Here is a 25,846-nt window from a genome sequence, read left to right on the forward strand (position 1 = left end):
GGAGTATCACAGCATTGACTCTATTCCTCGGACGGGATTTTATTTATGAAGGCCAGTATGTTTGTGAATGTGGGTAATACCTACTATAGTGCACATAAATGGAAGTCAGTTCTTTCCTTCTACCATGGGTTCAAGGAATGGAATTCAAATTGCCAGGCCAGGCTTGTGTAGCAAGCAGTGTTATCTGTTGAGCCATCTCTTTGCCCCCTGGTTTTCTGTTTTAGCTATTTGTCTTGTTGCTATGACAAAATACCAGAAAAATTAACTTGAGGAAGAAAGAACTTATTTTTATCACAGTTGGAGGTGGTACAGACCATCATCGTAGAGAAAGGATGATGGCAGGGACCATGAGGCAGCTGGCCACATTTTATCCACAGCTATAAAGCAACAGAGTAATGTTAAGCCTGCTTTCTCTTTTTTATTTAGTCTATCATGGAATGGTGCTACCCACATTTAGGGTGGGTCTTAGTCCTCAACTAACTCCATCTTGAAACTCCTTCACAGATATGTGTTGAGTTTTTTTCATGGTGACTATAGATCCTGTCAATTTGACAATAAACATTAACCATCTCAATATGATACTGATAGTTGACTTCATTAGCTTCTTGTCACTACAAGTGTTTTTAAATAACCACCATTTTGGACTATAATTTTAAAGAAGGAAAGTAGTGTATTAGTTATGGTTCTCTAGAGTAACAGAACAGGATGAATATATATGGGATTTATTATAGTGGCTTACAGGCTGTGGTCCAGCTATTCCAACAATGGCTATGTACCAATGGAAAGTCTAAAAACTCAGCAGTTGTTTAGATCATGAGGCTGGTTGTCTCAGTTGGTCTTCAGTATATGCCAGAATCCTGAAGAAACAGGATCTAATGCCGGTGACAGAAAGACTCGAAAGCAAGAAGGGAAAGCAGGCAAAGAGCAATTGCTTCTTTATTCCATGTCCTTTATATAAGCTTCCACAAAAAAGGTGTGGCCCAGATTTAAAGTGGATCTTACTACCTCAAAAAATCTGGATTTAAGGTGGGTCTTTCCACATCAAATAATTCAGTCAAAAAAAAAAAAAAATCCCTCACAAGTGTACCTAGCTGCCTGGGTTTTAGTTAATTCCAGATGTAGTCAAGTTGACCTCCAAGAATAGTCATCACAAGTAGTTTCAAATTCATTTTAAAAAATGGTGTTATTTTAAATGGTGCTACAGTGGTGATTATATAGTCTGACTTGCTCATATGGTGAATTACAGTAATGGGTTTTCTAATGCAAAACACTTCATATTCTAAGAGGCAAATTATCTCTTCTCTTTTATAGTGCATTATTGTTCAATGCATTATTCAACAAATAGTTTAATATTTTATTAATTCCATGAGTAGCTATTCCCAAAGGAGATTATACAATAAATAGGTAGAGATGGTTTTGATATCTGTGTGGTATGCATAAGTTTTGTTGCGTTTTGGATATATTTCACTCTTTTTCAATGTTGAATAACTTTAAGTAGTGTAGAGATGATTTGTACCCTAGAAATCCCTTTGATCCTTTTAATACAGAAGTATTCTTAGAGAATCATTTACATTGTCTTTCACAGTTATTGGTTCTTGCAGATACTTTTTTGAGTGAGTGTGCCATTTATTTCTTCCTGAATGGTGTTCCATATGGAGAAACAGCGTGCAGTTACTAAAGCATCCTGCTTTCTGTTCCACTGTGTGCAGCTTCTGGAATAGCCACAGAGCTCTTGGAACAGTATCCCATTTAGTCTCACACACTCAACTTTTATCTTCTTGATGTCTTTACTCCATGACTTGCTTTTCTTTGTAGGATTCTCTTCCACTTTTTAAAAATTATAAATTATTCTGGGATACATGAGTGAGCATTATAAACATAGAATTCAAACTAGGAGATAATTTTCACTTAGCTATTCCTTCTCCCACTGCATAAATAGATCCCTTGTTTTCTTCATTTCACTCATCATAACTTATTTCTACATGCATTTATGACCCTAAGACAATATATACACTTTCATGAGGATGTAATCATCTCATATTTATTCAGTATCACCATTTCTACTAGAGGTATTTATGCTTATTTTATTATTAATAATTTATTTCTAGTGATTTGTTTTGATGTTTTTCTCATTGTGTCTTTACCTCATGAAAAATAATTATGATAATTATTACTGTAGTTTGGAAAAATTTGTATCTTCTTCCTACATGGCTTGTCAGTTATATTTACCTGCCTGCACACAGAAAGTAATGGATTCTTAAAGTACCTTGTTTGTTCTGATAACTTCTACCTCGATGGAGTCTATGATGGCTACTTGGTAGAATTTATAATGTAATATATCTACATATGTAGAGTTAAAATTTTATTGCTGTAAATTTTATTGCTTTATAAGAGGTACCTGACACAATTTTATTTATGGATATTGGGAAATCCTATAGAGAGTGAAGGCTTCTATGCATGTTTATCAGGATTGTCACATCATGTTAATCCCCTGTAATGATGTTATTCAGATCTATTTTTACATAATTTATGTGTTATCAGTAGTCTTGTTTCAACATCTCTTTTTGTTTCCTTTTGGACCACGCTGATTTTCTTTATTTGTATTAAGTTTTGAGTTCTGGGTATTTATGGTAATTATTTCAACACTGCAATTTGCTCATGTATTTTACCCTCAAAAATATGCACATTCCACACCCAGCTCGTGTAAATAGCAGATTTACTTTAAAAATAAAATGTGAGCCTACTAACATATTAATAGACAACTTTATTTTTTTTCTATTTACTGTACCTTAAAACCATGAATTCTGCATTTCACTTCTTGAACTGTGTTCTTCCATTTCCATTTGTTATTGATGTCATTCCTAAGATAGGTAAACCACGTTTCTATCTTTTGACTGCACACAATGAAATAACCTTAAAGTCTCAGCTTTGACGCAGTTTTTACATGAAAACAAGCAGCATTTTATAAGAAGTAATGTACATTGTATAACATGCCATACACACTTAAAGTAGAAAATAATTATTTTCTTTTTCTTATTTAACTGAAATTTAGGTATCTTTTGACAATGGAATACATGAGGGAGAGGCAGTTGCTCAAAATCAATCAACATCTTGTAAGTCATCCTGGCCTATTTTTTCTACCTCTATGTGTGTGAATTTGTTTGAGCAAAGCTGTGCTATGTTGCATCCATAGACTGACTCCTTATTTGCTTAAAAGTATTTTATAAATACTTGCAATTTTCAAAAATCTCTGAATAAACACATACAGTAGCATAAAAATTAAATTAATAGATTTGATCACTCAGTCACTAAGTGAATGTTGCCTTTATTACAACTTTTAAGAGTATTTATTTGCACAGACAGATATTTTTGGTAGCTCTTTTAAATGGGACTGCTTTCTTGACTGTAGTGTTTGGCACATATCTGTGCTACTGATGTGTGTGCTGATTATGTTCTGATTTCTAAGATACCTTTAGCATCTGGAGCATCATTATAGACAATAAAGCACACAAAAAACAGGTTTTTGGGGTCATGAATAGCTACTTTTTTCTCTGTTTGGTCTATCATTTACTGGAACCACATTAGCCTCATTTCAGGAGTTAAAACGCTGAGGTGCAAAGGTAAAATAGGATTCTGGCCAAATTCCCTTTAAGGAAGGAAGAAGTAAGGTTGGAAACTCCCTAGCCTGGCTCTGGGTCAAACCTTGATGCCACTGCATGGGCTTATTGCATATCCATCATGCGAGTGAAAAGGATGGCATGTAACCCATGATAAAGATATGGCCAACCTAGTGGGAACTCATGAAATTTGGATCAACAGCTGTGGAGTCTGCATGGGACAGGGCTAGGCCCTCTGCATAGCGAGACAATTGTCTAGCTTGATCTGTTTAAGGGGCCCCCTGGCAGTAGGAGCAGAATCCATCCCTGGTGCATGAGCGGGCTTTTTGGAGCCCAGTACCTATGATGGGACACCTCACACATCCTTCAGGCAGGGGGAGGGGCTTGGACCTGCCTCTACTAAATCTACCTCTTCATGGGGGGGCCTTACCTTCTTGTAGGAAGCAATGAGGGGTGGGGTGGGAGGGGGAGGTTGGAGGGGCAGAAGGAAGAGGAGAATCTTTGGTATGTAAAATGAATACAAAATTTTCTTAATAAAAAAAACCCCAATAAAATTAAAAAAGATATCTCCAACCATGCTTTGCTCTGCTTTCCCTAAGCATGTGATTCACATTGATTCTTAATGAAAACTCAGGCTAGGGAAAGTGTTAATCCTCACTGTCAAATGAAATAAATTTTGTCTCTTGGTTAATTGGTTTTATTCCCCAGTGAGCATGTAAGAGATTTATCTTTGTGGGGTAGAAGCTTTTATGAATCCCATAGGAGGCTACCCACTTCTGTGCTCAGTGGTAAACTATGAGTTTCTTTCTGAAAGCTGTAATAACCACATTACCTCATTGATCCCTTTAAAATGAACCTCTGAAAGGGAATTAAATCTAAATGATAGTTTTTCACAAAAGTACAGTATTTAATGAAAAGAAATGGAAGTGCTCATCTATATTCTAATTAGTCTCTTTAAATATAAAGGCCTTGGGAATTTTGAAATAACAGAGCCCATCATTGCAAAATCGAGATTTTTAATGTATTTCATCTTATTCTAAAATTTTAGCTTTGGATATTCACCATAAATGAAAAATATTAAAATTCTAGTTCATGAAGGTCACTCACATAGTCTAGCAAAGTACTTGACTTAATAAGCTCTTGTGTGTCACTTTTCACTTCTAGATAATGCTAAAGCACTGATTATATTCCTGGTGTTTCTGATTATTGTGACATCAATAGCCCTGCTTGTTGTTCTGTATAAAATCTATGATCTGCGCAAGAAAAGATCCAGGTGAGAAACAATTCATTTTGAATTAGGAGGCAATAGACGTTGTAATAATGTCACAAGCTGTTTTCTAAAATGCATTGACTGAGCAATGGACTAGAGAAGACAGTGTGAACTTCAGTTTATGACCAAATTGGGTGTCAATTTCATGACTTAACATGGAATTATTGGTTTACTGTATGTACTTATACTCTCTACCATTGCTAATGGCATTGTAGGCTTGTTTTGATAATGATAAGTGCAAAGACTGTGTACCTTCTCTTTCAACCTTCAGTAGATGAAAGTCATTTTTGGACAGCAAATGCAACAGGAGGGAAGTTCTGGGAAGTGCATTTATTTTCTTGCTTAAGATGATAAATATTTAGGAAAAATGGGAGGATTCACTTAACTCTTTCTCACGCTTCTGAAATTCACTGGCAACTCTTGGTCATTTTCTTTTCTCCCTCCTTTGCTTTCTTCACTCTCCCAAAGTTCCTGTTTCACCTCTCCCATTTTCCATCCTTTCATTCTCCCCCCTCTCTTATTCCCCCTACCCCGTCTCCTGTTATCCTTACCTCGATTTCTCCCTTGCACAGTACATTTATAAAATGATGTTTGCTCACTTAAGTTGAATGCCAACTGAATTCCATGATCCTTACAAATAGAGAAACTCATGTTTCTTATTTTCACAGCAATTTAGATGAACAACAGGAACTTGTTGAAAGGGGTGAGTATAAATGTTTTTTACTGATGAATATTATTTCTCTGAATTTGAATCCTCTTATTTTGAAAATAGGGAGTGTGTATTGTAAATTAAACTTGGACTTTGTCCATTGACACACAATGAAACAAATTTATTTTTCCAAAAGTAGCCATCTATGTGAAGTTTTCAAGGTATCATAAATATTGTCCATGGCACTGGGAGCATCACAGTGGTTTCCCATGGCATCTGCCCTTCAAGGTTTGGGAATCTAATAGAGGAATTTGGTAAATGTTACAGCCATATGATGTGTATAGTTCTGTGTAAAAATAAATGATAGAAAATTGCCTGTGGAGGGTGCAGAAATTTGGTTGGCTAAGACTGCTGGGAAACATCAGACCAACTAGTGAAGAAGGAAGAACGGGAGAGCAGATGGTATTCCGTAGCCATGAGGTGATGTGGAATATCTTCAGTTTGCCGAAATGGGATGGATGGTGGATCCTCCCACTGAAGACACAGTGGTGAATAAGATAGACATTATATAAAGAAAAGTCACTCCTCCTTCCAACTTTTCTATAATTTCTTTAGGTTTTAAAGACAGAATCCAATAAAGTAATCATTAAAGACATTTAAACTATGCTTACAGTAATTAAAGTAGCTTATTTTTCTATTACTTAAGACACAGAATTTCAGAGCACCTCTCTGTCTCCTGTGTGAAGGGTTTCCTTCTGATAAAAGGAGACATCATGTTTGTGTGCAGCAGCTTTTGGGCTGTTTCTTTAGAGATCCTTAGTTTTAGTCTCCTTTTGAGACTGTGTCACAACCTGATGCCGTTGTATTTGTTCATGTCTTTGTTGATTAGCCTCCCATAAGTAGGGTGCAGACTTTGTGGAAGCTGGAAGTTCCTCTTTTTTCAGTGTTTTCTCCCCACTGCCCAGGTGAATATATGGAATTCAGTGCATGTCAATGAACAGATAAAGTCAACAAGGTAACATGTCTAGAATATTGGTTCTGTTAGGCTGAGAGGAGGAGGAACAAAGGAGTGATCACACCTGGGTGGAGGGCAGAATGCACTTCCCGGAGTTAAGGTGGATTGGAAGTATCAGGTGTTTTATCTTGTAATTAATACCAATTGCAACTGGAAAGATGTTAGAAGTTACCCACTCTAAACACAGCCCTCAATTCAGCATGGATGAATTCCAGGTATCTCTCACCACCTAAAGGAACTACTTACTGCAACTAGCCAAAGTGGTAATTGTGTTTGGAAACAAAGTTTTTGTGAACAGTAATATGGCTATATCACACTCAGGGTCAACTTCTTTCTTCATCTGACAGTTGGTACAGTTACCATGACACCTGAAGAACAAGTTGGGAGAGTAGCAGAAACATTTGCATGTGTAACAGCACAAATTTTCTTAACCTTTTAAATCATTGTTTACCGGGACGGAGAGATGACTCAGAGGTGAAGAAGGCTGTTCTTGAAGAGGACCTGGGTTAGTTCCCAGCACCTACTTGGCTGCTCACAATTGCCATAAAATCCAGATTGATGGGATCAGATACCCCCCCTTCTGGCTTGTGTGGGAACTGCATGCATGTGGTGCACATGCACAAATGTGGACAAAAACTCATACCCCAAAAATATATCAAACAACAAATATATCTTGTAAAACCTTTGTTTTGTCAAGATTAGTATATAAATATAACTCATAGTGAAATGTTTCCTAATGGAAAGAAAGGGGAGTACTCAGTACCCATCTACATTCTTTTTTTTAAAATCATAGAAAGTTATGTCACAACGTATTTAACTTTTTTGATAATCATGAGATACAACAGATGAATATAATTTGTTTGACAGTGTAACAAAATTAAGATGAATGATGGTTACAACAGTATTAATCATTTTCTCTTCTCAGTTGTACTATTACAGTCCTACACAAAAGTTAAAAATGGAGGCTGGGGATAGAGCTCCTGGGTGGATAGTTGGTTTAGCATGTATGAGGCTATTGATGAGAAAAATAATAAACATGGCACATAGAAATATGCCAACTAATTATAAATTCCCTGTAACCAATCAGAAACATGGATTTCTAACAATGGCTATCCTTTGTCAAGGACCAATTATCTAGGCATAGGACAGAGAGAAGCTCATGCTTGTAAAGAGAATTGTACAAAGTCAGAGAATGACTGAAGTACAAGACTTCGAAGTCCTCAATTTATAGGCCAACGCTTCCATGTGAACGAAATTCCCCACAAAGATAGGGAGAAAAACAGTTGTTGAGGACTACATTCAAGATGTGAACTCTATTAACGTATGCATATCTGACAGACGGACAGACACAACACTGGTCTTGAATCTCATTTGTTTACAGATGATGAAAAGCAACTGATGGATGTGGAGCCGATTCACGCTGACATTTTGTTGGAAACATATAAAAGAAAGATTGCTGATGAGGGTAGACTTTTTCTGGCTGAATTTCAGGTATGTGTCATCGTTGATGTAGGGTAACAAATTCCACGTGGTCATCAAGATGATTCCATGTTACATATATTTGCATAATCATTTGCCTTAATAATTTATCTGCAGAACACAGCGATATAATACAGGCATATGTTACTGCAATATTTACAGATGAGAGACTCAGTGAGGGTGCAAGGTCATTCACAATATGAAGCCGGTAAACAACGTAGTATGATGTTTTAGTGCATTGTAACTGATTGTGAAGTCCTGTCACAAGTCATATTTGGCTCGTTTTGTACTTGTGTTCTAGATGACTATGATCAGTCATGAACTAAAAAGTTTTGAATGTCACATCAATTATTTTGTATTTTACATGTAACATTAAGTTTGTTCTGAAATTACTTTTTAATTTAATAATTTAATTGTTCTGTCATTAATTTTTAAAGGAAATATGTGGTTTTTGAAAATTTGTAAAATAAAGTTAATTCTAGCTTATTAACTGTTCTTGTCAGAAGAAAGGACATATTTATAAGTTCCCTCATTTACCCCCAGTGGTGACTAGCAAAGGAAAAACTAACTTACATCCTTTCCTTCCTTCCTTCTCCTCTTTTTTTTCTTGGAATCTTCTGTAACCTCAAGAATCTTTGTGTCTTCCAGAGCATTCCACGGGTATTCAGCAAGTTTTCTATCAAAGATGCCCGAAAGCCCCACAACCAGAATAAAAACCGTTACGTTGACATCCTTCCCTGTGAGTACACATAGGGAACTGAGTTTCTATATGTTGACACTGCATGACTCTTCACTATTTCAGTATTAAAATTTTCTTTTCTTAAATAGATGATTATAACCGGGTTGAACTCTCTGACATAAACGGAGATGCAGGGTCCACCTACATAAATGCCAGCTACATTGATGTGAGTAAATACCTGGGATTATCTTGTAGACACTTTGGGTTGTTGGATATGTTCATTTTCTTTGTATCTATGTGTTTGATTTAGTTCCTCCACTGTTTTCACAAAAAAATTAGAGACATTATTAGAAATATTTAAGTAAAGCCCAAAACATCTCTGACACCAATAATAAAATCACTAAAGTTTACAAAAATTGTAACAAGTATGCTTGCTGGTGCTAGAAGTAGAATAGGGATTTCTTCTTAGTGAGAATAAAAATCTACTCCTTGGTGTGGATTAAGCTGAATGATCTCTTATGCATTTCTCTTGAGAATTCTACATTTCCTCAGCTGAGCACACTTTGCCTACTATATATGTGAGAAATGGGAGGTTCAGGTTCTTTAGTTATTATGAGACTGATGTAATTAGTAAATGTTTTAACCGAGATGTGACTCAGGTCTGCCTGACCCCAAACTGTTGTGCTTCTGTTATATAGGGCATTGCAGTACTTGCTTACTCCATTGATGCTATTAATCTCTCCCTTGTAGTTATCCAAACTGTAAATATCTTGATAAAATTTGTGACAACATTTTAAAGTGTGGCATATATAATTTTTAAATATGTATGCTTTGTGGAGTTAAAGAATTTTACACAGTAGAAAACCACATATGGCTGAGAACATCTCCTCACCCAGTCTAGCCAGTATTTCCTTTCATCAGGAAGGTCTTCATTGTTTACATGGAGTTTCTTATTAGAAAAGTAAAACTCCAGTATTCACTAAGGCTTGCTTATTACAAATATTATATTCAAATGATATGTATCCTGTATTATTTTCTGTAAATTTGTGCATGCAGACACACAAACAACTAAAATACATAAAAAAGAACAAAGATTAAACATCACAAGCCAAAGTTTGCTTACTTCAGACCTAGAAAGTTTTTGTGTCTTTTTGTTTCTGTGGTAATTCATGATATAAATAATGAACATTAAGTGTGCTTTATAAATTTCTACTACTACAAAGAAAGATGTAATGTGCCTTCTTGGTTCATATTATTACCCAGTAGGTTTTAATATATCTATAGAATAGATTTCTAAAAGAGGAGTTTCAGATCCAAGGAACCTATATAATTATACTTTTTAAAATTTCCACATGGCAGTTGCTCTAACTTATAATCCATTCCTAACATAATTAATTATTCAAGTACTTGACAAAGTATATGTTATGATATGATATATGCTGATTTATGCATAATTCTCAAAGTTTTTCTAAAAGGTGGGCAGTTGAAACTGAGGTCCTTTTGTTATTATTATTATTTTTGTTTTGCTTATATAAATGTGTAAAGTTTTATTGAAGTAGAAAGTCAAATTTCACCTTATTATATATATATATTTTTTTCAGGAATTAATTTCTGAGATCTAGCATAATAAAATATCACAAATTAGTACCAGGAAAATAACATAAATCGATTCTCTGAGTTCTTGAACCTAAAAATCTCAAAGCAAGATATCTCTCACACTCTCTGGAAGAAAAATTCTATGTGGTCAACTTTTGGCTTCTAGAGGCTTCTAGATATCCCCGTCCTTACTGGTTAATGGCTACCTCTCTCCAGTCTCTGCCTCCACTTCATGGCCTTCTTGCCTGTTCCAGCTCTTCTGTTTCCATGACCTGCCCCTTTCACTTGTTTGGACACTGGTCATTGCACTCTGTGACATTATTTGAATTCTCAGATCTCCAAAGACACCATTTTCATTTAAATGCACATTCTGGGGTTTCAAGTAAATATAAAATTTGGGAACAAGAATTCAACTACACACAATCTATGTAAAAGACTAAACTAATTTAGATATATTTTCTAGTTGAATCACTCGAGAAAGATAAACCTTTGGCATCCATGTTTTAGTCATTAGTAAAGTCACTTTTTGAGATATTGTATGGTTTTCCAGAGCTAACTTATTCACATAAATGATTATGAATATTTGGTAACATACTGTAATTTACTAAATGCATTTGCTGTTTATCAGTCATCATTTTTAGTGATTTCCATGTATTAATTAAATAACTCTCACAATTGATTGTGAAACATTCCCAGTTTTTCTAGGGGAATCAGAGGTGGGATTGTATCTCTAGGTGCTCTCTTAAGATAACACCCGAAACTTGTCTCTCATCAAGTATTTTTGATACCTAACACTTTACATATTCTTACTTAAAACCATACCCTGGAATCTAACAGAGTTGACATATTTTTTTCCTGAATATGTGAATGATCTCCATAATATAAGCTCTTATTCCTGCTTTACATGTACTCTGCAAAGCTTGTTTCTAGTAGCAAGCAACACTTGGAGCTGTGAAGAGTGGCCTCTCAAGATAACTCAGTCATGTTTCATACTTTTCACCATCATTTTAACTGAGTTTGGCGAGTGACCTCTGCAAGCCACAACCATTACTATCGGCCAGGTGTTTTTTTGTTTGTTTGTTTGTTTTTTTTGTTGTTGTTGTTGTTGTTGTTTTCTAGAGTACCCAAGTTTATTTTCCAAATGCCTTGTCCTTCAAAGGAATGTAATGGAGAGAAGACATGGCAATACTAAAGATTTTGTAAGGATTTGGGTAGACTCTAAATAGCCTATGTATTCTGTTCAAATATGTATGATAATGATGGGATCAAGTTATACTCATGTTTCTCCAACTGAGCTCCAATCTCCTGGAAAGCAGATCTTGTCAGCTCCTAGGTAGGTTATTGACAAACTGTAGCTGCTCAGCATGTTCTTGATGAATAGATGCAAATGACTGATACTATTATGAATCTGACTGAAATTAAGTGAGGATTCATATACCTGATGGGCAAAGTTTCTCTCAATGGCAATGCTACCTCTTCCTGTGGAATTTTCCCTTTCACTAAGGCAAAAGTGCTTGAGAGTATTTTGCAAGGAATTAGCATATTTTATCTGTGTCTGCACTGCTTCCTTGTCTTAGTCAGTGGAGCAGAGAAAGCAGTCATTACAGATAATGAATGTTTTTATTTTTCATATCTGGAATGGCATAAAAGGACTCTAGGGAATACAAAACGTGTTCCAGCAATAGTTAATATGTGCAAGTGTAGGTGTGTTCCCAGAGGGATTTATTGCAAGAAATTGGGTAAAACTCTGAAAAAAGAACCCCATGGCTGGTGAAAGGTTCAAATAGCAGGAAGTACAGCAAGGCAAGTGGATTATAAACAAGGAAAGTCTTGATTCGTCTTGCTAATTGCTGCACCATCCCAGATGAGATGAAGTCTAATTATAAGAGCTGTTTGGAGTACATGGCAAAAATACATGCAGGTCACGAAGGCTGTTTGTGAATGATAACTAACCTCTTCAGCACCATTAAATGCCGTGTTGTACCTTAATGACCCCACCCATACCCACACACTGAAAATGGCCAGATGTGTTTACAACCATGCTAGAGCTATATCAACTTCCTCTGATTCACAATTTTGCATGTTAAGCGAATAAGTGTTCTATAAATGACTCTTCCCTTTGTGTGTTCTGATCAGGGCTTCAAGGAACCAAGGAAATACATTGCTGCACAAGGTAATGAATATCAAATCCTGGAGTGACTCCGGAAAACTTGTTTTCATAGCATTTCCGAGAAAGCATTTTGTAACTTGTACTTAACTTCTAGGACCCCGGGATGAAACGGTCGATGACTTCTGGAGGATGATCTGGGAACAAAAAGCCACAGTTATTGTCATGGTCACACGATGTGAAGAAGGAAACAGGGTAAGAGTCAGAAGGCTGAGGTTGGAACTTAGGAAATGCTGAGCTGCATCTGGTATTTGTAATATAAACAATTCTCCGTTTTAACTGTTTTAACCTTGTTAACATTTTATTTACATTTTCAAGTGGGTAGAAAACCTAAATTTGTATGCAGAGTTTGTGTGTGTACATAGGTCCGTGTGTGTGTGTGTGTGTGTGTGTGTGTGTGTGTGTGTGTGTGTGGTGTGTAATATTCAAGTGAATTGATTTTGAGGCTTTTATTTGGCATTGTGATAAGTTCCATACATTGTAATGTGTCAACTTTACAACTATTTGTGAATGGCCACAGCAAAACTGACCTTGGGTAGACAGTGGTCACTCACATAATTCAGTGTTGAGAGAAGTAAAAGCCTCTGGTTTCCTGAGCCTGACGGTGACTGCTTGTAAGCACATCACTTTTCCTAATCATTTTCCTAATCTTCTTGTAATAGGTGGTAAGGACTGAGCAGATTGCCCTTCTACTGATTGGTTAAGACAGATCCATCCAGAAATATTAGTGGGAAATAGAACACATTCCAGTTCAAGGTGTACATATTATTTAAAAAAAAGATTATGCAAACATTTGGGGGAATTTCAGTTGAATAGATTTTTGGTTGTTGGTGTTTTAGGAGTAAGCAGAAACTGTTTTATGATACACTGGAGTCATGAATGATTTTTTTAAACTGTAGAACAAGTGTGCAGAATACTGGCCATGCATGGAGGAAGGCACCCGGGCTTACAGAGATGTTGTTGTGAAGATCAATGAACACAAAAGATGTCCCGATTACATCATTCAGAAGCTGATCATCACACATGTGAGTTTATTTCATTATGTAACTTTTGGCTTGGTATGGCTTTTTATAAAAGTGCAGCTAAGGAATATTAAATGTGAGGAACTAAAACACATCTGGGAAAAATTATTTTTAGTGATCTTTTGGAGAAGGAGCCAGCTTGAAACAACCATGAAAGCTGTCAGAATAAAATTTAAATTGCTGATTGATGGATTGTTTGTCTACACCACTCACAAGCAGCTCTCATGCTGGACCTCTGAAGTGGTAACAAGAGGGTCCACAAGATGTGCTAAGTCAGTGATGAGGTTATTAAGTGGAAAAACAATCTTGCTTGTCAGTAGTCTGTCTGCATTGTGGAAAGCATATTTTAAAGATGGCACACTACATGAGCATTAAAAGAAGTACTAAATTATAATTATACAGTTATGAGAGAGAGTATTCTGTTCAGTAGAGAATGAGGTCAGCATGGCCTTGGGAAGAGTTGAAATGGAGGTCATCTCTTATTATGCAATCCCATTTTCAGGAAAATTCCAGATAGAGGAGCCTACAAATGCAGAAAATAAATTAGTGGCTGCCTTAGGCTGAGGGTGTCAAAATGGGGAGTCAGATGGGTTCATGCTTTCATTTTATAGTGACAACAATATTCTATCATTAGATAGTGATGGTGTACCACTCTAAATGTAACAAACACACTTTAAATATGTGGGCTCTTTGGCTTACCATGTGTACCTTAATAGTGCAATTTAAGGTATTTTAGTTTAACTTTTCTTTGAATTCTATTCATTGGAGTGTTTTGGTGATCTGAACTTTATTTGTGCAAAGCTCAGATATATTTTCTTCAGGAGGACAGAAAGCGAGAACCCAGGATTGCTGGGTATTTCTTCTACCGCCTTTTTGCTAAGATGATGTCACTCCCTGTTCTGGTCTTGGGGGAATGAACAATCATATCTATGGCCAATAGAAAAATGCATATGTATATGAGCTGTTTAGGGGCTTATGCCTAGCTGGTCACTGTGATTATTCTGAGGTATCTATCTTAATGGATTTTTATAATTTCTATTGGAGACTTGCAATCAGAACATTATAGTATTTATCTCTTGAAAGTGGGCAATTCTCTATGTGATAATCCATAGTACGGAATGCAAACCAAATAATGAATTTTACTTTCTACGTGTAGGAAATAGTCCTGCTTGCTGGGAAAACAAGCAGATACATTCTAAAAAGCTGTGAGTGTAGTGTTTACTTAGTAGCCAAAACTCCACCTACATATCTCTGCTTGCTTTTTAAGTCTTTCTCTTTTAGTTTATTATTGTTTTTTAAACTTTGACTTCTTAGCACAGAAAGTCTGAAAAGTTTCCACTTTCCTTACTCTTCCTTGCTCTGTTAGTCACTGGTTTACTGGGTAGTACATGTGAGTCTTAGTGTGACTTCTCATGGGACAGAAAATTGGAAAACCAAGGAAGAAAGTGTCTGAGGCAAAGGTTTGGGGGTGGTTACATGAGGAACCTATTGTACAGATCCTCTTTTTTTACATATTCATATCACTGAGTTTGCTTTGAAAGAAACCATCTCAAAGAATGCAATATCTCTTGACTAGAAAAAAGAGAAAGCAACTGGAAGAGATGTGACTCATATTCAGTTTACCAGCTGGCCAGACCATGGGGTTCCTGAAGACCCCCACCTGCTCCTCAAACTTCGAAGGAGGGTTAATGCTTTCAGTAACTTCTTCAGTGGTCCTATTGTGGTGCATTGCAGGTAAAGACTTCAGGGCAAGAGTGCTTGTGGCTATGTACAACCTTCTATTGGGCAGCTAGGGACATTTATTGACTAGTGCTGTTTTGTCAATAATCTGCTAAAATAAACTTATATTCATTTCTCAAATAACTGTTGTTATAAATTGACATTGTGTAATTGCATACATTTGTGGGAGCATAAATGGATGTTACAATTTGTGAATTAAATAACAAGGGCCTGAATGTCAATAGGTAAATAGGTACCCTTGATGGCTACTCCAATTTTTCCTTGTGAACGTGGCTCATATTTATATTCCTTTAAAAAAATTGTGTGTGTGTATGTGGTATTAGGATAGAGGATGGCTTTATGGATTCAGTTCTCTCCTTCCACCTTTAAGTGAAGTTCAGGGATCAATCTCAGGTCAGTTCTGTCAGTCAAGCGCCTTCATGCACTGAGCCATCTGGTATACCTCTCACCTCACTTTTCTGTTTGCCCCCTTAGTGCTGGTGTTGGGCGCACAGGCACCTACATTGGAATTGATGCCATGCTGGAAGGCTTGGAAGCAGAGGGCAAAGTGGATGTCTATGGTTATGTCGTCAAGCTAAGGCGACAGAGATGTCTGATGGTACAAGTGGAGGTACAGTCAAACTTTTCATGAGTAGGCTTATTATTGTTTGATAACTTAGATCTTCAGGGGGCAGTAGTGAGGGGTGTAAAATAAATACTTATCATTACAACTTCAAAAAGTGTATGGAGAAGATATTTTAACTTCTGAGAACTAAAACAAGCTAATCACCATCAGAATAAATATAAGCTTAAGATATTCCCCAAGCAGTGAAGTCATTTATGATGAGAAAGAGGAACTTTTCATAACATTGAGCAGATAGAATAGTATAGGGGTTAAGAGCATCTTTTGTTTTGTTTGTTTTTCCACATACAATCTCACTGTGCAGCCTACCTGACCTGGAATTTGGAGCAGAATTCATGTCTCAGCCTCCCAAGTGATAGGCTAACAGGCAGGAACCACCACATTCTGCAAAACCCTAGTTCTTTAGACTAGAGTTCAGAAATTCAAATATAGGCCCTGAATTGCTTTATTATATACACTGTTGGATATTTTAAAATCTTTTTATGCCTAAGATCAACTATCCACAAAATGAAAATAGTGCTGAGATAAAGTCAATATGTATCTCATATAACAACAACAAAAAAATGGGTGAAAAGAAAATATAAATTGAAGCACTTAGACACATTTGGAACATGCACTGTTGCATTTGGTAATTGGAAGAGATAGAACAGTACAAGTTTGCCTGTGTAAATGGCCATAACCAAAAAGAGATGTATGAATGCTCCTTGGATTTAGCATAGCTAGAATAACAGAATATTGGAAATAATCTAAATGCCTATAGTGGGGAATGGGAAAAAATCATAGCAAATGACACACAGTGTTGGAAAGAACAGCCCAGTGTGTGTCTCCCTGTTTGGTCTGATGCAGACATGGAAACCACAGGGGAATCAGTAACAGTGAAATTCATGTACTTTTGTGTCTGTAGATAAATAGACATGCATTCAGATTTGTAAAAATAGAATGATACTCAGAAAATAATCGAAGTCAAAAGATGTGCCAAACTAGAGATGCCAGTTTAAAAGGTTTATCACAAATATATCATTTCCTTAAACAAAACCAAACAAACAAAAAAGGACTCAAAGGAGATAACAAAGATGTTTAGAATTGCTAAATTTGGGTTTAGCAGAACTAGATGTAAATAGTTTTCTTTACAGAAGAGAAACGCTATAAAAACTTTGAATAAAATGTTCTATAGGATATCAACCAATTTTGCTGACTTACATTGAAAACTATTATAGTTTTAAATAATATTAATTTCAATCTCAATATTAAACACTGAAGGAAGTAACAGAACATGAGCTAATGAAAAATCTAGGCATAAAATGAAAGCCACAAACAATGGATACTCTATTTGATGAGCTATTTTTTTTCTGGAATTTTACTCCAAAATGCAATTTGTTTATATTCGAGAAAATATGACAGTTTTGAGACTATTTATATGCCACAAATATCAATATTCTTTTATTCCCACACAGCTTCCCAATGTGGAAAAATTTGTATATATGCATATTTCAGCTGCATATGACATGTAGAGCTCTACAGTATATGTTAGTTATGTGTGGTATTCTTTGCTTTTGCAGGCACAATATATCTTGATCCATCAAGCATTAGTGGAATACAATCAGTTTGGGGAAACAGAAGTGAACTTGTCTGAGTTACATTCATGTCTACAGAACATGAAGAAGAGAGATCCACCCAGTGACCCCTCTCCTCTGGAGGCTGAATTCCAGGTAACAACAGTCACAAACAATGTCAATGGCTAGAAGTAGCTTTGAGGAATGCAGCCCATTTTCCAGGTCCTTGCCAGTTACTTGGCTACAAATCAGTGGAGCACAGATGAGGAAGCAAAGACTCTGAGAGTTCTTTAAAAAAATGTCTGAATTCATAAACCAGTTATGTAAGAGGCTTGTTTAAATCCTGAAGTCTGAGTCTACAACTCTTGCTTCACTGAGCTTGTATAAAGAGTTTCAGAATATTCACAATAGCCACAAAATGGTCTCCCACAGGCAATGTAACATCTTACCTTTAAACACTGCATCTGGTTTTGGTTTCAAAAGGAAATAATTAGAAGATTTTACAACTGATTAGGAAGTTGAACTGCCTGGAGCTGGTAGACAGAACCTAAAGAATAAGTAAGTGTAGCACCAATCTTAAAGGGTCTTAATAAAAACAAACCTGGAGCCAGGTATTGGGGGTGAATGCTGGAAGATCAGAGAAACAGAACAAATCACAGCTTCCTCACCTTGCCAATTCCTCAGCTGATACTGTTTCCTCAGACTGGATGCCTCTCAGCTGAACTGTGCTGCTCAAAAGCCTACAAGCTTAACCAACCTAGTTCCTGGTTTTCATACCTTATGTACCTTTCTGCTTTTGCCATCATTTCCTGTGATTAAAGGCGTGAGTCACCATGCCTGGCTGTTTCCAGTGTGACTTTAAACTCACAGAGATCCGGATGGATCTCTGCCTCCCAAGTGATAGGATTAAAGGCGTGTGTGCCACCATTTTCTGGCCTCTATATCTAGTGGCTACTCTTTTCTCTGATCCCAGATAAGTTTATGAGGGTGAACAATATTTTGGGGAACACAATATCACCACAATTAAGTGGTTATTCTGAAAGCCAACAGGAGATGTATTCTTCTGTTATTTCAGTGGGTAGACATGACCATTTTCAAGCAACTGCATTGTCAAAAGTGGTGTGAATTTTCTCTTCCACCTGTAATTTCCAATTTACTGAGACATTCAGTTTCATAAGAGAAGGGATAGACGTTTTAATCAGATGGAGACCACTTGACTAGTTAGGATGAAAGTGGGACTGAGCTTGGAGGATAGGCAGCATCTAATGATCCCAAGTTCTACCATCTTCCCTATAGTGGGCGACTATCAGACATAGCACAAGATTGAGCAGCAGGAAGCTTTAGCATTATTCTCTTTCCCTTTGAACTGATGAACTGACCACAAGCCCACTAAGTCACACACAAATACTTGTTGTCTGGTGAAGCTGATATATCCAAGGTAAATATTTGTATGTGTAGTCACTAAAAGAAAGAGGGATTTGTTTTTCACTGAACAGGTATGATTGAATTTTTGCTGGGTACCAAGGACATTTGTAGGTACAAGAGTCAAAGTGCTTTGCAAGTGGATACAGGGGAGGTCTGGGAGAGACCTGGAAATACTACTCCATCCAAGCAGACAGAATGTAGAGACTGTAGCATTATTCCATCCAAGCAGATAGAGTGTAGAGACTGGAGACCAGCAGACAAAAGAGAATGAGGGGAGAGATGCAGAGTGGCTGGCATATGTGATGGGATGTCAGAAAGTGGAAGCAGCTCTTCAACAAGTATCCTTCCTTTAGTAAATAATATATTGAAAACATATAATTGACACATAATTGTACATATTTGTGGAGAAGGGCAGGGTGTTCCAAAATATGTCTACTACACATGACAATCATATCAAACTATTATTACATTACTCCAATCCCAACTGCCTTTAATTTATGGAGGAATTGTAAAGTAAAATCACTAGTGGAGAGTTGAGAGAAATCAGGGGAAGGAAGGCAAAACAGATCTTAATGTTTGAGAAGGTGGAAAGTGTAAAAGATAATTTTGAAGATAATAAGATTGAAAGAAATTATTGTGTGATCACCTGATGTTTATGGCCATGAATTGAAAAAGTGTCATTCAGTGGTTTTGATTGAGTTCTCTGGGGACAGAGGTTGTGTAAACCCATGTGATCTAAAAAGTGTTTATGTGAAAGTATAACAGCAAAGGAGTTGATGGTCTTTGCAAATGAATGTATATAGCAATGGATGATGACATAAGAAGGGGTCACATAGTCATCAAGAAAGAAAGTCATAAGAACAGTATGTTGGAGACTTTGATAAACACACAAATTTATAGGACAAAGTTGCTGGAATAATGACTAGGAAGAAGAGTAATTTTCGGTAACATGGATGGTTCAAGTAATTAGTTTAGACATGATGTCACGTTTGTGATAAAATCAACAAAGGTGCAATGGTGAAACTGGATGGGTGGAGAGTAGAAAGAATGATCCCAGGAGGTGAGAATAAGGCATCAAGCTACAGCAAGGCTATGTAGATTATTTCATCAATGCTGGTTTGACCAAGGAGATGAGCATCTTGTGGGACAGAGCCCATTACTTGCCAGATCTAAAAATAATGAGGTCGGGAGATCTTGAAATTGGCAGCTGATGCCTCTGAGTGAATGACACTGAATAATGAGTACTATAATATGAGGGAAAGTAAGAAAATTAAATTCATTGGGTTTTGTGAATATGAAATTAGTATAAATGGTTTGCAAGTGGAAGCAGGGAGCAAAGAGAATATGTAATTGTTATTCAAACTATGAGGCAAGAAATTTAAGATTGGCAATGATTCAGCTTCTTGGTGGTATCAGTGATACCTCCTTGGTGTAAAAAGGAAAGGAAAGAAACTTTTGGGAAAAGAGGATCAGGATACATTCTTGCTGAGGACGGATCATGGACATCAGAAGGTCAAGAGAAAGGTATTTGCTAAGATACCACAGTGCTGCATTAGCTTTTATTGTAGAAAATGAACAGACTTCTGTTCACCCCAGATAGGACACCCAACAGAAAACAAAAGTCACATTTTCATCCAAGTTCACTTAAGGAACTAGCATATTTATTGGGCTTGCTTGTAGAGTATAGGTAAAGGGCTAAATAGTATAGATGTCTCCAGCTAAATGGATCAGTGCAAAATTCTATACCATCATGGATAAGGACCTCAAGGAAGCTACATCATGGAGCCCTCCTTTCAGCTAACCGTCCATTTCTGGCATAATCTAGCATTATTCAAGATCACATGCGGTTGGCCCTGGGATCCTGCCCTCACTTATTCTGCTAGGAAGTGTCAGTGGCCTCTTCACCAGTAGCCTCTTCATCTAGCTATTATTATGCTTCCCTGGACACTGTCAGCTGCACTGAGAGACTTAGGCTTGTGGGCACGTGAAAGACTCAGGGATTGAAGAGTAAACAATCCTTCATACCTCACTATTGGAAGATGATTCACTAGTTCCACTCAGAATATTAGGTTCTTACAACTTGAGGGGAGTGGTTGTTGGGTGGCCTCTCACAACACGATATGGTGTTTTCCAAGGTAACTGTTTTTCTGTGTTTCTTACCTTCTTCATTGCTGTGACCAGGTACCAATAAAAAAGACCACTTACAGTTGAGAGAAAGCGGGAGGTAATAAAAGAAGAAAGGTTCAGTTTGGCTCATAGTTTGATGGTTTAGTCCATTATGGAGGAGAAAGCATAATGGAAGAGGTTGTTCTCAGGGTTGGATCACAGAACCTCTAGCTACCACCACCCACTTGGCAACTTGCTTATATTGTCAGACATCTTCAATATCCTCAAGTCTCCATTGCAACTTAGGTTTTCCCCTCACAGCTTCACAACCAGATCACTCCAGAATTCCATGCAGGGCATCTAACACTTCTACACATTGACTGGACTCAGTGGCTTTTTGGAACCTTATTGGAAACATCCACACCCTTGCATCTTGCATGCCTGCAAAATTAGCATCACTTGGATAATGCCAGGTTCCTTTGTCAGCTGGAGATGCAACCTGGACCTCTTTGATCACAGCTGCAGCTGCTCTGTATGCCTCCATGGCTGAGATTTGGAAAATACTTCCCTAGATAGCATAGCTGAGATCCACTGCTATGAAGGCTCTCATTGTGTAAGCATCTCTTTTCAAATGACAGTTTTTCAAATGAGTTTGAATTTTTATATACTTGCTCTGTTGCCCAATGGATTGGGTCTTACATCCTCTGCATACCTTTCTTGTTGACCCAGACCTATTCATTTAAAATAATTTGCTATTGCAAGATGGATAATAATGAAAATATGTGTTTTGTGGTTTCATCTGATGTAAGAACAAGCTATACTACCTTGCTATCAAGAATCTCTTAACTAAGAAGCAGAAGCAGATTCTATTAGGTATAAATGTCATTTTGCAGCCCCAATTCGACATATCAAAGCTACTAAATGTGTGAGCAATAAAAAGGAAAGGTTCAGAGTCAAATTTAAAAACTGTCACTCATGGGGAGTTACACAAATTTCACAGGCATTGATGAAATTCTTGTCTTTTAGTGATATCTAGGCTACAGTAATTAAGGAAATATTTAGATTTTAAAGGAGGATTTTTCTGTTTTTTTTTTTTTTTTTTTTTTTTTTTTCCCCAGAGACTTCCCTCATACAGGAGCTGGAGGACACAGCACATTGGAAATCAAGAGGAAAACAAAAAGAAAAACAGGAATTCTAATGTTGTTCCATGTAAGTAATTTACTTTCATATCTTGTATCAGATAAAGTTAAGCTGTGCTTGGACTTACTTAATGTAAGACATGCACTTGATTGAAAATTTTAAGTTGTATGTGGGCTAGCTAAACTTTAGTTTAGCAGATTATTTGGATCCCAATATTTTCAATAAAGATGGACAGTATTAAGTGTATTTTCTTTCCCCCAACAACACACACATTTGAAAAAACAATAAAACAGAAATAGGTTATTAGAAGATGAAGCCTCTGAGCTGGGGCAAAGAAAGGCTTCTTCTCCTTTAGTTTTATCTTTATTATGTGTCCAGGTAATCACCAAACAGCAGAGATTTTAACAGTCATTTGTTCTCTTTATCACTGATATCTGAGAGGTTGGAGAAAGATAGAAATGTTCAATATATTGTCAATCACTAAATTTACCACATTGAAATATGAACATATTTAAGGCTTTAATTCTCTTTACACATATTGATGGGATCACACCTGGAACTGCTTTGATTGCATCCAGCTGCCTGTACCAAAATTAGCACGGGTAAAATATCAGCCAAGCTAGTAAACAAGACAACCAGATAAATCAAATCAGCATATGGCTGACCTAGTTAATTTCTGCAGAGGTCCTTGTTAATACATTTAAATTATGCAATTGCTAGTAATGTAGTTAAATACATCATCAACTGGGATTTTACTAATTTAAAATATTGAGAAACAAGAAATGCTTTAGCACTAAATAAAATTAGATTAAATAGTAATTAATCTGAAGAATGTACTTAGTAGAAATTGTTAATTTAATGTTAATTGAATAAAATTGAAAACAAGAATCTAAGTTATGATTTTTTTTAAAGTTTTATTAACCAGAACAGTGATAGTCCACAAACCACTTAGGTGTGCATATCAAACAATGAACAATCCATTAGAACACAATGATGCTACTGTTCATGACATGAGCTTTTATTACTGGAATCTTTTGGGTACTTTCTTCTTTTTTAGACTTCCAAAACTAATTTTAATCATTAAGCACTGAGTAAATTAATGATTAGACTATTATTGCCATTAGATCAGCACATTTAATTCTGAATTTCCTTTTCATTTCTACATGTCTGTAAGTCTGAAATTTGATTCTTTTTCATTTGAGTTCTCCATTGAGCCCTGGAATTTGCTCATGCTTAGAGAGCATTCTCTGTAGGTGAGCTCAGTCCTCAGCCCTGCTTACTTTCCTGGGAAGACTTGCTACTATTTGTTTTTACATAGATGACTTTAACAGAGTGCCACTTAAGCATGAGCTGGAGATGAGCAAAGAGAGTGAACCTGAATCAGAGGAGTCTTCTGATGATGACAGTGACTCAGAGGAAACCAGCAAATACATCAATGCATCATTTGTGATGGTGGGTACCTACACTTCTAAACCAGGATCTGTCCCTTTTGAGATTGTGTCTATGTTGTTATGTCCATTGCTTAGGCAAAATTATACATAGTTGACAAGCTCAGTGATAACCACATACTCAGAGGCACAAAAATTTCACCTGGTAATGCCATTTTAAACATATTAACATGAAAGGGTTAAAACTTTATCAGTTATTTCAGGGCAAGACAATGATATTGCTTATATTTTAAGTTAAACATAATAACATACTAGTTTTATAAATAAAATTAGAATAAATATAAATATTATAAAGCATTAGTTATTCAAATTAGCAAAATTAAATTCAAATGATACAGTGAAAATCTTTTAGCTCAGATAACTAGAATTAGTTACTATTATTGTGACCACCCCAGCACTGGTCTTATTAGTCTTGATAGTCAAATGTCAGCATTTGAATGTCTCTCCAATGAGTTTATGTCATATACCTTATGGACAACAACATCAACAAATAAACCAGAAAACTAAATGCAGGATCCAGTGAATACTTAAGTATTTAGTTGGATTTATTTCTTCTCTATATCTTCCTACAAATTACATTTTAGTGAATATTATCTTACTTGTGCTATGCTATGAGAAAATCTACAGACATAAGTTAAAATAGATGATAAGGATAATTTTATATGCTTTTGTTGGTTCATTTTTTACAACACAAATTGATAAAAAGTCTTATTAATAAAAACCCCACAGCCAGATATTGGGGTAAAAGCTGAAAGATCAGAGAAGTAGGGCAATAAGCCACTAGTACTTATTCCTACGAAATCCTCTGCTGAAAGAGAACAAGCTCCACTCTCCACCTGTCCTTCTTCCTTCCTCTCTCTGCCCAGCTCTATCACTTCCTGTCTGTACAGACCTCCAGACCACTGTGGTTAACTAGTGGCTAGCTCCTCCTTCAGATTTTCAGGCAAGCTCTGTTTGTTAGAGCACAAATAAAATAGCACTACAGTTCGTCCTTTTTTGATCTAAAATAAAAAAGCTTATTATTAATATAAGAAAAACTATATACAATAAGTATAATAACTATATAAAATATATACAGGCAATGCATATATCAACAATGTCTAGTTGTTGAATGACAAATTCAAATAAAATACTCTTAGTAACTATCCTATCTTTGTGAATCCAAAGGATTGTATCTAATTCATCTTCTATCCTAATTTGCATTACCAAAACTATCTTTTGATGTCTTTCAAACTTACACACTTCACACTTCTTTAGTGAGTTTCTTTTCTGAATTTCTTAACAAGGAAAACTCTAACTATAGCTTTCTAATCTTCAACTCCCGCAGAGACCCGAGAAAGAAATAATATTAACTGAGTAAGAAGGAAGTGCAAACAAGCGACTTCCAAAAAATGTGAGAAATGACAGAAACAGCTGGCTTCCTGGACAGTTACCCAAAATTCCTCTGTAAAGTTGGGGCATCTATCTTTGGCCTATGGGTCTAGCATATCTGACAGACTCATCTGTGAAGCAGGATTTTCCAAAGAGCCCTCCTAGTCTTGGCAAGGATCAGCAGTCCTTTCTTTTTGTCCTGCTTGTCTGTTTGGATAGCATACTGTCAGCAGTTGAGACAAGGACACTTTTTCCCACACATTTTTACAATTAAAATAACTAATAGAGATAAAAGATTTTTAGATGAAAAATTATTCTTGTAAGGTAGAATTGCATATTGTAACTCTAATTTCTCATTATTAGCTGTGAATCAACTAGTTTATGAATAGATACTACCTTTTTCTTGGACTTGAGAGTCTTAACTTTGTTAATGGCAATGATACCAAGTCAACTATTTTTCCAAGTGTTTGAGTCTGTTGCTCTCTTTTTTATAGGAGCACTAACAAATTCCCACTTTTGTGATTTTTTTTTTTTAGAGTTACTGGAAACCTGAAATGATGATCGCCACTCAGGGGCCACTGAAAGAGACTGTTGGTGACTTCTGGCAGATGATATTCCAAAGAAAGGTCAAGGTTATTGTGATGTTGACAGAGTTAACAAATGGAGACCAGGTATGTGCTTTGGAGAACATGGTGCTAGAAAACCCTTGACCATGTCATGACATTCTCCATTCTTGGATTCCTTGTTTATTGCTGTGTTCTCCATGTTTTGATCCTACTGTGACACTTCACCTCATTAGTGTTCCTGGGGCCATTGTTAGGTTGGCTCCATTATCTTATGTCTGGGTGCTGACATTTTTCAATCCCTGGGTGCAGGGAGAGGGAACCTACATGGTGCAAGGATATGCCTTTCTATGTTTGTCCTATATTTATATGGTAAAACCCACT

General features: G+C 36.4%; 1 protein-coding gene across 1 annotated transcript in view; it reads left to right on the forward strand.

Moving 5' to 3' along the window:
• The window catches only part of Ptprc (protein tyrosine phosphatase receptor type C), a 106,332-nt gene that overhangs the window by 75,024 nt on the left and 5,462 nt on the right, over positions 1-25,846 (forward strand). The window contains exons 12-26 of the mRNA XM_036202276.1: positions 3,053-3,113; positions 4,782-4,890; positions 5,556-5,590; positions 7,933-8,042; positions 8,679-8,769; positions 8,859-8,935; positions 12,442-12,478; positions 12,570-12,667; positions 13,372-13,497; positions 15,071-15,228; positions 15,709-15,844; positions 17,416-17,565; positions 22,059-22,149; positions 23,399-23,532; positions 25,436-25,570. Coding sequence (XP_036058169.1) covers positions 3,053-3,113; positions 4,782-4,890; positions 5,556-5,590; positions 7,933-8,042; positions 8,679-8,769; positions 8,859-8,935; positions 12,442-12,478; positions 12,570-12,667; positions 13,372-13,497; positions 15,071-15,228; positions 15,709-15,844; positions 17,416-17,565; positions 22,059-22,149; positions 23,399-23,532; positions 25,436-25,570 — 1,548 coding nt within the window. The remainder of the gene's footprint in view (positions 1-3,052; positions 3,114-4,781; positions 4,891-5,555; positions 5,591-7,932; positions 8,043-8,678; positions 8,770-8,858; positions 8,936-12,441; positions 12,479-12,569; positions 12,668-13,371; positions 13,498-15,070; positions 15,229-15,708; positions 15,845-17,415; positions 17,566-22,058; positions 22,150-23,398; positions 23,533-25,435; positions 25,571-25,846) is intronic.

The sequence above is a fragment of the Onychomys torridus genome, chromosome 11 (genome assembly GCF_903995425.1).
Source record: "Onychomys torridus chromosome 11, mOncTor1.1, whole genome shotgun sequence".
NCBI lineage: Eukaryota > Metazoa > Chordata > Mammalia > Rodentia > Cricetidae > Onychomys > Onychomys torridus.